The sequence below is a fragment of the Chrysemys picta genome, chromosome 10 (genome assembly GCF_011386835.1).
Source record: "Chrysemys picta bellii isolate R12L10 chromosome 10, ASM1138683v2, whole genome shotgun sequence".
Taxonomy (NCBI): domain Eukaryota; kingdom Metazoa; phylum Chordata; order Testudines; family Emydidae; genus Chrysemys; species Chrysemys picta.
Genome location: NC_088800.1, coordinates 81291946 through 81306139, shown reverse-complemented (window position 1 = coordinate 81306139; position 14194 = coordinate 81291946). Strand labels below are relative to the sequence as shown.

Below are 14194 nucleotides of genomic sequence, written 5' to 3'. Positions count from 1 at the left end.
GAGCACAGACAAAGCTGGGTGCAATGCGCTGGTGCCTCTCGTTTATGAATCCCCAAATCCCCTGGAGCGTTAACACTCAGAAAGGGGGTCTCTGAGCCAGCCGCAATGGACGCTTATTCCCCACCTTATAGAACTCTCCTCATGCACGGGACTTGGGAATCGCGCCAGGAACAACCGAACCCTGGGGAGCAGGAAGTTGAGGTCCTTCAAGCCCTCATGACCCAAATCCCTCCGCTCCTAAGCGAGCCTTACCTGTGTCAATGGCACATGCGTAATGATAGGTTTGGACACATCCCTTGTGGCAGCACCCAACGGTTGCTCCTGCTTGTTGGCAACTAGAGCATCTCTTTAAATCCACCAACGGGGCATCGGGGGAAAAGAGAGAGAGAATCCAGTGAGGTCCAGCAAAGTAAATCCCAGATACAAGAACTAGCTAGTCCCCTGGCAGCCACGGAAAGGCCAGGAAAAGCTGCCACCTTCACATCCCCACCAGGTTCAGATTTACCCCATTCCTTCCTCAGCCCCACAAAGCCTGGTTGAGCCCTACTAGCGTTACCACACTCAATCATTTCCCCAGGACGGTGAGGTGTAACCCTTACTGGGGATCTGGCAACAGAGCATGCTTCCATTGCTCCCACTGACTTCAGTGGACACATCGCTGGTCCCTGGGATAGCACTCCTGCCCCCTTCCTAGTGCAATGGACATAGCCTTTAACCCTGTCCTCTCCACGGCCTACCACTGGGTTTTGTTAACCACCCCTTTTCCGGTGACTGGAACCAGAATTGCAGGCCGAAGAACACCGGTAACCAGACCCAAATTTGAATGCTCGGAGGCTGTGGCAACCCTTTATGCTCTAAAAGGGCATTAGCCCAGTGGGGTGTTGGGATGGGGTGGGGCTAATGCAACCCGACTGTGTGTCAGGGGACGCAACTCCTCTCATTGCGGTGGGACAAAACACTCTTCTGGTGACTGCCCAATGAACTTGCTTGATGTATAACTGGCAAAATACTCTGCCCTTCCTGGTGCCTTCCAACAGAGGATCTCAAAGCAGTTCCCAAATATTCATTAATCCTCACAACCCCCTTGTGGGCTAGGTAAGCGTCGTCCTCTCCATTTTACGGAGGCACCCACAGGTGGAGTGACCTGTCTGAGGCCGGCGAGTGAGTCAGGGACAGAGCTGGGTCTAGAATCCCGGCTCTTCATGTGCTCCAGTCTCCAGCTTGCCCTGCGCTGCGTGCGAAACGTATATGGATTTTGGGGTGTGCTCCTCTTTCTGCACTGTTCTGGGAACACAAGCTGTCCCTTACAAGGCCTGGTACAACTCGGAGTCTGCGTACGCTGCACTGCGTCAAACGGCCGTGCTGGAGAACACCCAGCCAGGGGCCTGCAGGTGGAAGGGTCAGGAGAGAGAGGGCACCTTGCACTGTGCAACCTGCAGAGCCCAGAGGGAAGGATGCAAGTGGAGCGTAGCCCAGAAGGGGAAGATGAAAACCCTGGAACTGCGGGGAATTGACTGTTCGATCTACCCTCCTCATGCTAACTGATCCCAGTTCCTAGCCATGACATGGGGTTCACTGCATTAGCATATCCTCGGGCCACATCCGCTCACTCACGCCAGCCCTAGCTCATGCCAGTCTGCTCTACAGAAGAGCTCGAGAGCAGAACTGGCCCTGTGCCTCTCCCCCCGTCATGAGACTCAGCAACCCCCAGGTACATCACTTAGAACAGTACAAGTGCGAGGTGCAGGCGAATGGCGGTCCAAGACAAGGGATGGTTGAGCAATCGCTACAGACCCACCCCTTTAGGGGCTTTGCAGCTGGGGACAGAGGGCGAATGGATGTTTAAAATGTTCCAACCCTGATCATTTCATAAAGCTATTTAAATACCAGTAATGACATGCTGTAAAAACACAGCAGAACGCTTTTTAACATCCCATTATCTGCACCCAGCGATCCCTCTCCACACTCTGAGGGCCAGATCCTCGGCCGTCATCCATCAGGTTAGCTTTGCTGAAGCCAATGGAGCGATGCCGAGTGACACCAGCTGAGGATCTGGCCCTGATTGGCTCTCCTTTGCCCGGCAGGTTCTGATGATGAATTATTACCAGTTCAGTGGCCCCACTGCTGAGCATGGTGCTTCAGAGACACGGAAGAAGGCGCAGAAGAGATCTCTGCCCGGAGAAGCTAATCATCACTCTGCTTTTGAGCTTGTCTATTCTGCTTGTGGAACGGTGTGTGTACAAATGAGCAGACACACTTAGGCACAGGTGTAAATGCACCCAACAGTGAAAATGGCCCAGGCCGAGGGAAACTGTAAGAACAGTCCAATGTGGCATATCCACTGACAGCCTCAAGCTAGTTGGTGTTTTGGGGCACGGCTGCCCCTTTGGTAAAACCATGGATTTATAGACTTTCAGCTGAACAAGGGCCATTATGATCCTCTAGTCTGACCTCCTGCATAGCCCAGACCAGACAACATCACCCACTATCCCCTGCATCTATCCCCTGCATCCAATTTTGACGGATCTAGAGGTTTTTTTTAAAGAAAAACATCAAGTCTCAATTGAAAGGCTTGGAGAAACCATCACATTCCCTAGGTAAATTGTCCCAGTGGTTAATTACCCTCATGGTGCGTCTTACTTGCACTAGATCCTTTTGGCGCAGAAAAGAAAAGGGGAAGAAGGGTCCCTTTGCCCTCTACTCTGCCCGTCACTGTGGAATCTGGCCAGGCAGCTTCTGTTTCTTCATCCCATTTCCCCTTCCCCTTCCGTCCCTGTTCCTAGCTAGCATTGCACCTGAGACGCTTGCCAAGCCAGCTGCGGTAAAGGTGGGACAGTTTGCTTCCAGCGGATCTCAGAGTCCCCACGGGTGATGGATCTCCACAATTTTATGGGAACATGGAGGGTCACCTTCCCGCATGAAGAAAGCTTAATTGAAGACCAAAATAGGCATCATGAGTGGGATTTTCAAAGGAGCACGTGTCTCACCGAAAGTCAATGGGACTTGTGCAAATACATCACTTGGGTGCTTTTGAGAATCTCGCCCATTGTTTTCAGCTTCTGCCCGGGCCTGATGCGTAGTTATAGGATACCTATCGCCAGACAAACCCAATCTATGCCCGTGCATTATTTTTAATTTCCTGGGAGCAACATTTCTTAAGACAATTGGCAGGTTTTCATTGTTGCTCCTCAGGCTTTTTATTAACGCACCGTTAAGCCTGGCTGTCTAACTGCATCTGTGGTGCTGCTGTTTACTGTGTGTACAACAGCCCCGGAACCGCATGAGGGGCAAGGGCAGGGTGGTATGGGAGACTGTTCCGTCGCCCACCGCCCATCCACAGCAGGAATGTAACTAGAGCCGTGGAGGCTGGGGAGGTGAAGGTGAACATGCTAACGTGCCATTTGGAGCCACTCGACAGCAGCAGGTAAGGATCACGTGTCTGACTCAGAACGAGGTAGGTATTGGCTCTTCCTAATAAGACTTGGCTGGTGAATGTTTAAATCCCCTTTTCCTTCCATCTTCCTCTTCTATTTATTAACACTGTGTGAAGTCTGGGGACGCCAAGGAAAGCTCAATACAGGGCCAAACCCTGCAGTCTTTACCCAGGCTGACTTCCCACTGGAGTTGGCAGGATGTGGCCCCAAATGAATACTAAAGACACATGGCTGCTCATTAATTGGTGTTCCGGTTTCCAATGGCTTCCCACCAGGGGGCACGTGGCGTTTCGCTGGTGAAAAGGGCCCTGTGGGGGGTTTTAATTGCCCTATTTGAAAATCGGCTGTGTTCTATTGGGACGGATAGAGAACGGGCTCTATTCGGGACGAGCATCGAATGCCCAGAAGAACAGGAACACATCATGGGGCTCAGTGCAGGGGTAACCGGGTGAAAATGCTCTGGCCTGCGACATACAGATGATCTAATGGTCCTGTCTGGCCTTAACAGTCTATGAGCATCTGATAGCGTCCCGCTAGCCTTCAGTCCAATATCAGAAAGGGTCCGCACGGGCCAAACCCCACATTTGCGTGTGGACGTTGTGCTGCACGTCTGTCTAGCTGCTCAACTGCAAAGGCGGATGCAGTCTCTGCGGGCACGTTCAGAGAGGCCCTTTGGGAATCTGGCGCTAACCACTGCTGGCATTACCTGTTTGCTCCTGCATTCAAACGGGGGGCACCCAGCGCAGGGGCATTCAGGAGGATGCCCTGCCTAGGCGAGGCGCTAGCTACCCGGAGGGCCTAATCGTGTCAGGTGCAGTGCACCCTTTGCTCCAGCTGAGGGGGCTCGACACCTTGCAGGACGCAACTGCGAGGCACCCGGGCTTGGAAATCCGAGCCTGCCTCTCAGGCACTGGAATGCCTTTCCTAGGATGGCCTCCTAAAGGGCTACACCTCGACTCCCCAGCCAGTGACTGCAAAGAATGTGGTTCGACTTGTTTGGAGGATACAATCCTTATGTCTTATGGTAAGGCTCCCCCCCGCCCCATGCACAATCACAACTGTGGGTTTGACCTGCCCTCTCTGATCTGGGCGATCCCGGACTTTTGATAACGGGAGGCAGGTGTGTAGGGCTGGTGAGCGGGTGTGCACGTTCCAAATGGCCCTTTAGCCTAAGGAGAGGCTCTTACCACTTCAGCAGCCACCTTTATCGCCTCTTGTAGCCCATACAGCTTCCCTGCAACCAGGTAAACCCCAGCGGTCCATATAGCACAGGCTTCATGAACCCAGTGCTCCTGCGTGTCTCCCACCGACTCCTGAGACGGGGACTCGGCTTTGTTGCACTCGTGCCGTCTGGGCTTCTCTGCCGCCTCCTCTCCCTCTGTCCTCTCATCACAGCAGTAACAGCTTTGTAGTTTCCTAAACATTCCCCTGGAACTCGACCGGAGCGCGCTCTGTTTCGCTGAGTCAGCGGCACTGTCCAGCCTTGGCGGCTTTCCACTGATTGTACTCGTTGTACAATTATTATCTGTCGTTTTGAGCGTTCTCTCTGCCGGCGAAGGCACGGGAGCCTCTTCGCTTGGCCCCTCCACTTTAATCTTTTCTTTCAGCCTCGATTTCTTTTTCGGCAGGCAGTGCTCCGGGTAATATGGCCCACAGAGGTCCCCAAGGTCTTTGTAATTGGCTGGGTTCCGGCAGAGGCAGCAGACCAGACAGGCTGCGTTGAGGGCCTTGGACACCACTGGGCCCAGGTGCATTGTGGAAGATAAAGGCAGCGCCGCTTTGGGCTGCAGGGAGGCCCCGCCGGGAAGCAGGGCCTGGGCCGAGGACGAAGGCTGCTGCTCCTTGTGGAGCCTGGCCTCCTCCCCGGCTGAGTTGATGACGGTGCAGGTGGTGGTGAACTCGTTGTGCTTTTCCACCCGCACGTAGGGGGAGAAGGGCGGCGCTCGGCTGTCCGTCCGCAGCCGCTTGCACGAGATGTACTTGAGCCTGATTTCGGGCTCCGTGGGGTTAAGCAGAGGGGCCTGCTGCTGCCGCCGCCGCTTCGCCCTGCTTTTACACCTGGAGGCCACGTTCTTGGCCTTGCTACGGGTGTGCCGTTTCCTTTGTCTCTTGGAGTAGCCGTTGTAGTTGGAGTGGTTCGCTCGCTGCTTCTGCGCCCGGGTTTGGGTCTGGGAGCTTCTCCCCTCGGGGGGTTCGTTCTTGGCAAAGTCTTTGTCCTCGGTCTTTGGCTTCTTCCCGTCCCTTTGTCCGTCTTCCCCGTTCCCCAGCGCGTCCCCCGCGCCTGCCCGCTCTCTGGCCGTCAGGAGCAGAGCAGGGGCGAGATGCGCCCGCCTGTCCAAGGGGTTTTTGGCCACGCTGAAGGCTGCTGCTTTCCCTTTTCGGTTCCTCTTCTTGGGCAGCAGGCTGATGCTCCTTGCAGCCATGCTGCTGCTGTTGTACTGCACTGTCTCGGGAGATGAATAGGCCTCACCCTTGAAACAGTCAGAGGACAGTTTCTTACTGTTCATTAGTTTTCCTTTTAAGGATCTGTTGTTCGAATTTCTGCATAATTGCTCTGCTACTGAAGCGGCAGGAGCCTTTTGTGCCATGCCCTGGTTTAATGGCCCCGCTTCTCCCACCGCTGGGGTTACACTTGCATTCTTTAAGGCCCGCTCCTTCTCCGCGCCGGCAGGGCTCAGAGGATTACTGTGTGCAGTAGCGGTGGCAGCGGCCGTTTTGCATGCAAACTTCTTTAAATTCGGCGAGGTGATCTTCTGCACAATGGCCTCCAGCTTGAGGCCCCTGCCTTTCCTCGGGGGCAGCACTTTTGTCTTCATGGCCCCCTGAAATGCTGCCCGAGAGGTGATTTTAATACAGACGTTGGGGGGTTCTTTAGCTGGAGGGGGTGTCAAGGCCGCTTCGCAGGAGCTCTTTGTGGGCAGTTTAGCTCTCGCCTTTTTGGTTGACGGCATCCTTTTAAAGAGATTGGGGGAGGCTTCGGGCTTCTCCTCTTTTGTGCTGCTGCTCCGTAAAACTAAATTTCTCTTTTTGGTAGGGATAGGGGACACGAAGGTGGATTTTCTCTTCAGCGAATGCAGCGGCCGCTCAGACATTTTGCTGCCCATTCCGGGCCCGGATTTGGGGAGTTTCATTCTTTTGCCCACCTTCCCTTCTTTGTGTGGCCCCCCTGGGGGTGTGATCTTGAAGGTGGGGGGTAGATGGTTGTTTGAAAGGAGCTTCTTGGGTGTTTTACAGTTTTTGAGCCTGACCTCTGCCGTCCTCTTCTCCCTTCTCCTTTTTGTATAGACCTCCTGTGTCTTGGTCCTAGATCGCAGGATCATGGATCTCTGGTCCTTCACCTCTGCATCTTGGGGCTCTAGGCCTTTAGCCTTCTGGCCAATAAAGTCCTCGTTCTGCACCAAGTTTGGGACCAGGAGAGAAGTGGGATCGCTGGGATTTTGGACAACTTTTGGGGTCGGTCTTCCGGTGCGTTTCCTGGCTTTGAAAGCAACTCTCTGTTTCATGCCACAAACTGATTTCTTCCCTAACTTTTCTTGATGGGCCAACACATTCAGTCCTTCCAGTGGGGCTGGTGTCCTGGGTTCACTCAAGGCAGTGAAAGAGCGGGTACACATCCGAGCTGGCAAGCCTTCAGCTGGAAACCTAGGAGGCTGGCCATGGGTATTTTTGCTTGTTGTTTCCATCTCACCATCTGGCCCTACACATGGATTGGCCACCATGCCAGCTGCCTGGATGTCTTTGAACAGGCTTGGTACTGGTTTGCTGGATTCCTCTCCTTCTGACAACCTGGAATGGACCCTCTTGCTGCGAAGAGTCTTGCCCCTTGAGATTGATTCTGATTTTACCAGCAAATTTTCCGGTAGCATTTGCTTCTTTACCTTGACCAACAAGGTCGTTTCGGTCTCTGTCTTCTCCTGGAGGACGCTTTCACCTACCGTTGTGTCCTCCTCAGGTTTTATGTGAGGCAGGGAAGATTCAAACCAACTTTTCACCTTGGTTTCAGTGCCGACTGCCGGACCTAAGAGGATAACAGACTGTCCAGACAAACGAGAGGAGGGAACTGAATTTTCTTTCTCCACTGCGCTTACAGTTTCTTCTGCTGATACCGGCACATCCTTGGAGGAGAGCACTGCAGCATTCTCAGGAGGTTTAGGTGGGGATGTATCGTAGATCACAGATTTCTGCTCTGAACTAGCCAGCTCACACAGAGATGAATATTCTTCTGGTTCCAAATCAGACTCCTTCAGATCTGGAGATGATATCATCGGGATTTCACTGAAGTCCCCACCTGAACAGCAGTGCCTGGTATCCTCCAGCCACCTCTCACTATCTGCTTTGGTGGCCTCATCATACGTCAAAGTGTCTTCCTCTTCCTCCCCCATCTGCTGCTGGCTGAAGTCCTCAGCTTGTTCATTCTTGGCTGGCTGTTCGCCGTCACATATATCCATGCAGCAGGCATTTTTTTTCTCTTTGCAAGACCCGGCCAATTTGCTGTGGAACAAATCCTTGGAAAGATCTGACGATTGTAGGCATGGCCCAAGCTCCTTCCACCTCAGGCATGATTCACTGATGCTTTCATCTGGCCAGTCAAAATGCTCCATGGCATTGTCGGAACCCACTGAGTTGGCCGTGGTGTTTGAATAGCAGCTGTAACTGGCGGCCCCAGAACTCGAAGTAGCAGCTGGGATATTGGGTTTGGAATTATATGCCATGGAACTGGTGACTTTAAGAGCATTCTTTGTTTCAGTTGTTGTAAACTCCACCTGGGCATTCTCATAAACCTCTTCGCTGAAATCCTTACTGCTGTTTCCCCCAGAGGCTTTGTCTAATTTCAGGGGTTCGGTGTGGGTACCCGAGTCGCCTTGGTTGGACCAGGTGCTCTTAACCATTGAGTCCAGACACGTTCTGTGATTTTCTATATGGAAAGGGGATTTCGCGGGGTCTTTGTTTAAAGCGGGGGAGTTGGCCCAGGCTTTGTCTGCCTTCTCGTTGATAGCATCCTGTAGCACAATGATTTCGGAAGCCAGTTCCTCCTGAGATAGCGCACTCAGGAGCAGCCTCGGGCACTCCCTTTCATTGGTCATGTACTTGGTGAATGTTTCCAAGGGCAGGTTCGCATGAATACTCTGGAAAGAATCATCGGACTTTGTGGACATGTCGTCTGGAGAAGTCACCGAGCAGGTAGAGACCGACTCGGGCTTGGCCTTGGAGTTGCTGTTGACCCTCGCTGGACTGCGGCTTTGACTGCAATAAAGGAAATTTCTCTCTAGTTGATCTTCAGACCCGCTCAGATAATCGGCATCCTGAGCTTCAGCATGTACTGACTGAGGGGTGCTAAGAGGGTCCGACAGGGGGGTCCCTACCTGCTCGGCAGAGTATGTGCTACTCTCTGGACTGCAGTGTTGGCCTTTTAGCTGTTCTGGTGTCCTAGGAGGGTTTTTGATGCCTTTTTTCTGGGGCACAGCTGATTTTGAAAGGAGAAGCTGCTGGACAGTGTTGGAAATATTCTCAACTTGTGAGGTGAGCGCAGTTAGACTTTGCAAACTGAGATCGGACAGAAGATTTTCAGGGATCTTCTCCTTCTGCAAGTTTTTGCAGTTCCCAGACTGAGCATCTGGACTCGTCCCATCTGTTGGAGAAGGATTCAATAAAGGCATGAAATGGCTGTGGTCAGTGATGCCGGCAGGGAAAGACCCTGTGCTGAGAGATTGCTGGCTGTATTGGAAATTCTCCAGGTTTGGCATCAGAGGAGATGGAGTGGAGCTATAGGATGGAGATCTACCAACAGAACGAGCTGGAGAATGACTTGAGCTAGGACTAAATGTCTGGTAATATTGCTCTGGGGTCCTCACTGGAGCATCAGTCTGGCAATAGGTCTGGCCTGGCTGGTTATAATGTTGGTACTTTGCTAGGTTTTGATAGTGAAGCGTTTCCTGGGCATGATGCCGTCCTTGCAAGGGCTGCTGCTGCTGTTGCTGTTGCGGTTGCTGCTGCTGGTCGTAGCTAATTCGGTTTGCCTGATAGCCATGCAGGTTCTGTACTCGCTGCCCAGATGCTAGGTTAGCAGCACCTCCAAGAGGCCGCTCGTGCTGTTGGCTGGAGGGCGCGGTGCAGCTTTTATAGGAATGAGCTGCCTGGCTCCCTCCTGGGACGGAGGAGTACGTCGAAGATGCTGGGAACTGGGACTGGGAGTGCTGGGTAAAGTGGCCGGTCTGGGAAAAGGACATGGGTGAGGAGACGTCATTTTGGATTTTCTGCCTTTGCAGCTTGGGATACGTCAAGGCAGGTGGCTGCGGCGGCGGGGGCTGCTGCTGCAGGTGCAAGGAATGCGTTCGGAAGGGAAGCTGAGCCGTTTGCTCGTGGTACTGCCTGCTGCCGGCGGGAGCCGGGCTCTTTTTCATCAAGTTTTCCTCATATTTTGCCACTCCTCCGGCTAAGGATTGCTGCTGAGTTCCCCAGGTCTGCAGGCTCTCCTCCCCAGAATAGCGGGCCGGGTACGGGCTGTTCTCTTGCACTGCATAATTCGAAAAGGCCGGCCGGCCTTGCAGCTGCTGGCCGGGCAATTGCTTATTTCCCCTGTGATATTTCTCCACGGCGCTGTTCTCGTACCCTGGGTAAGGCAGCTGCTGCTGACTGTAGTACTCTTTCGCCACCAGCCTCTGACGCTCGCAGTTCGGCCCTGCCTGACTTTGATGCCTGTAATTCTCCAGGCGTGATGTATCTTGTGAAGTCTGCTGGTAGTTCTGCTGGTTGCCATGGAAACCACACCTTTCTCGAAAGGACTGCATGGCTCGGGCTTGTTATCTGTGAAAAGAGAGAGAGAGAGGATTCAAATGAACCATTTTCTTTTACCTTGGGTTTGGGAAGGGGGAGGGCGTGTTATATTGTTGTTTGTTTGTTTGTTTAAAAGCCGGTACGAGATATTAGAGATTTGTGCCTGTATTGTGGCTGTTGTTTTGCAATGCAGGCCTCCTGACTGTGCACTACAGTCAGACCCACCCCCCACCCCTTAAAGGAAAACAAAACAAAATAAAAACAAAACAAAAATCCCAATGACAATTCCTTTCCCCCCTTCTTTCTCCCTTACCAGCTGCACTCTATTGACACCCTCTGGTTCAGGAACACTCAGACCATCCTGCCAGCCCCAGCATCCCTGTGGACTCAGATCTGCCAAGGACGGCAACCAATGCAGGCGGCGTCTGGATGCGGCTTGAATGGTGTTAGGTTGCTCGGTGTTTCACGCACCTGTTTTCTCATCCCTCTGCCCCTCGAGTGCTGGCAATCACTTAGCAAAACCATCCTCCCTCCTTTCCCCACACCCTCCCTTGGGATTTCAGGATCCTGTAATCCAGTTACAATGCCTCGGGTTTTTTTAAATTATTAATCATTATTGTTGTGTTATTATTTGACCTATCAGCACTGAGGACAGAAACATGGGCTCTGCTATGGAAAGTCATTTCAACTTCCTGGTTCTGCTTCTCTGCGCCCCCCCCCCCAACCCCCCATCAATAACCTCCTCAATTGGTGTGATACCATCTGGAATCTGTCTGCCCCTTGAAGCAGACGTCTATCAGAAGAGCAGTGAGGCACAGCCATCATAAAACGTCCCTGGTTCCTATCCCCAATTCTGTTAGGAAAGGGCAGTGCCTGCCTTGCGTCTTCCATCTTCTAGGTAGATAAATGGATCACGTGCGGTGAGTGAGACAATGCGTGCTAACGAAAGGGGAAAGGTGCATCAGCATGGACATTAAGGGACCAATCCTGTGAGGTGTTCAGGGCTAATAGGCATATCGGGGGCGTAGCAAGGAGCAGGCCCCACCAGCGTCTCTCTAACTTGCTTTCCCTGGAGGGGCTCGGGGTGAGGATTTACTGTTGGCTCATCTGCACCCTGCGCAGCACCAGAGTTTACCGAATAGCGCCAGTGGTGCCTGAAATCCCCTTGGTGAGGGATACGGCTGCCTCTCTCACCCCAAACCACCCTCACAGCTTCCTGGGCCAGGCACGGGTATATTCCCACACTGGAAATCACATGATCTATCCACATTAGAGACGGATTCTGGTCATGCGGGTTTCCTTCTGACTCCTTCCAGGGGGAGCTAATAAACGCAGTGGGATGTGACCAGAGAGGTCCCTCTAAGGGGATGCGGTCACATCACAGTTAACCCAGGCTCTTACCTGGGGTTTTAGCCCCAACCCCCTACCATCCACACACCATGTGACCTGGGTTTCGAGGTGCTTTAAACCCGGGCTGCCTGACGCGGCTGGGGGTACAGGTGAGAGCGCAGGCTCCGGTTTAGCTCGGGCTGAAACACACACTTTGCAGCGAGGATGCATGCAAGAGCTGACAGTCCTCCAATGCCTTCCCACAATTCCCCTCCAGTTCTCCCACAACTGACGGAATGGATTGGGAAAGAATCCTGGAGTGTCTCAGCACAAAGAATGTGGGATACGCCCCGGACACACACATGGGTGAGTGGTAGAGACAGTGAGGGCGCAGGGCCGTGTGGAGGCTCACACCACCCAGGCTAGACTAACCCCGGGGCCAGTTACCTGGGCTAACTGTGCAGTGAAGACGTCCCCTACAACGGGTAAGAGCTCGGTTTGCAGGCCTGTCCCCAGAGATGAAAGGAGGAGGAGACGGAAAGAAAGAGGAATGCCTTAACCGTGTGCAAATGGGGAGTCCTCCACGTGAGTTAGAAGGGTTGATCTGACTCCCCTGGGAAGCACAAAAGGGAGGAGGCACCTGGAGGGGACCCACTCGACTGCTCTAACAGTGAGGCAGCATCCCCATTCTTGTTGATTGACTGGCCCTAAACACAAGTACCGTGAATGCTTAGGGGGCCCATATCCTGGCCAGCCAGCCTGCTTTCCCCACCAGGAGTGGTGACAGAAAGGGCCAGTGCCCCATCCTAGGAGCTGGGGTGGGGCACACCATAAGGCCAGCCCGGTTCCTCTTCATACCGCTCCCATTCTCTGAGGAGCAGTGTCTCTCTCTCCTTTCTGTCCTCTCTCTGTGTTTATTAAGGAAATGACTTTAACACGGGGAACGGCCTCTCGCCCTAGTTCCCCACTTCGATTCCGGCTCTGGTTGGTGCATCTAACACATTACACCAGACACCTGCTGAGAGAGTCAAACCAGAGCTGTGCACAGAGGCGGGATTTTTTTCTCTCTCTGTTTTTTGACACGGGCGTCTCTTTCTCTGTGCAGCTCTGAGCCGTCACCTGCTCCTTTCGCTAAAGACTTCAGGCTGGCTGTTAAAAACAAACCACCCCCACATAGACCCACACGCACTCCCCCCTTGACACATGCAAAACACATGCACCCCCCACATGTAGTCAGACATGCGTGCACGCCCGATCAAACATGTGCATGCACCCAGACACACAATTTCATTCCAGTCTCGTAACAAGCGCGGACACAAATCCCCATCACAACGGCCCCTGCAGCATGTAGCCCATGAAACAAGGTTACCCCCGCCCCTTTGCACCTTCTCCAGCGCGACCATAAAATCCCCACGTTCCGTGCGGCCCCATCCAGGGAAGGTGGCGCCCCCCTCGTTCCGTTGTACCAGGGCGGCATATTTACGAGGCCAGAATGTGCAAAACTCTGCGTGGCTCTAAATGAAGCTGCCCGCACCTTTGTCTGTTGAGCCTCGTCTATCTGCACAAATTACATTTCTGCTTTTATTAGTCCCAGATTGCTCTCATTTCCTGCTGAGTGTCCTGTGGATATCATTAACATTTCAGCACCTTTTATTTATTTATTTCGAAAACCAAAGCCTCTGAAATACATGACCAAAAAACGCTATTAGAAGCTACTCAGAAAGGTGGCATTGCTAATTTCCCCTCTCCCCCCACCCCCAGCACCCCGTTATTCCACTCCCCCTCCCCTAGAATGGAATGCTGGCTCCGCTTAATTCAGCTCTTCTGTATTACAGCTGGATTTCCCAATACGCACAAGCAGCTGGATGCGGTTAAAGCATGTATCTCGGAGAAAAGACAGTTCGATTAAAATATGGTGAACCTTGTGCTCAAGTCACCCGACGCAGAAATCGTGGCTTCACTTTCCCCCATCCCACCAAAGGGGCTAGGGGGGAAGGAATCGGGGAACAAAAGAACACAAATGAAAGAGAGGCCCTGGGGGCACCGGGGGGGGGGGGGGGGGAGAAAACAAAAGGGTGGAAAGGGCCCAAAAGCTACACAAGGAAGTGGGTTTGAAAAATGAAAGCAGCTTGAAAAAACATTGAGCTGTTGCTTTAATGGAAGACTCCTTTCTTTCTCTTTGATTATTAATTATTATTACTTTTCCAAAGAGCCCAGGCAACGCCAGGCTGAGATAATGACACCGTTTGGCTGTGGGGGGAGGAGGGACGTGACATTATAGCACAGAAAGAGGGGAATGAACTGGGGGAGATGGCGAGGGAAGGATCCAATTAGAATCAAAGCGGGTTTGGGTCATGGTGACATTTCCACGGACTGATCCCCGGCTGGAAATGCACCTCTCCGGATTTGTCCCTTACCCGCCAACCTCCAAAAGCAATAGTCTGTGAAGCCCCTGGAGCCAGTGAGGAAGGAGAAGGCCTGGAGCAGCCTAGCAGTGGGAACTGATTAGCAATGGGGAATGTGACAACTGATGACAGCAGCCGCCTCCTGACAATAGCTCCTCCAACAATTGATGGCCCTGACTATCTGTGCCTCCCAGACTGTAGGCTCCCCTCCCCCAGCCCCACACATTGGCCAACACTGAGCATTAATGGCCC

General features: G+C 53.0%; 1 protein-coding gene across 18 annotated transcripts in view; it reads right to left on the bottom strand.

The window, feature by feature from the left end:
- The window catches only part of RAI1 (retinoic acid induced 1), a 134553-nt gene that overhangs the window by 7441 nt on the left and 112918 nt on the right, over nt 1–14194 (bottom strand). For all 18 annotated transcript variants that reach the window (XM_024102269.3, XM_065560187.1, XM_065560190.1 and 15 more), the window contains 2 exons: nt 4622–10238; nt 253–346 (listed from right to left, as the gene is read on the bottom strand). In XM_024102269.3, the coding sequence (XP_023958037.2) occupies nt 253–346; nt 4622–10222 (5695 nt within the window). In that variant the 5' untranslated portion in view covers nt 10223–10238. The remainder of the gene's footprint in view (nt 1–252; nt 347–4621; nt 10239–14194) is intronic.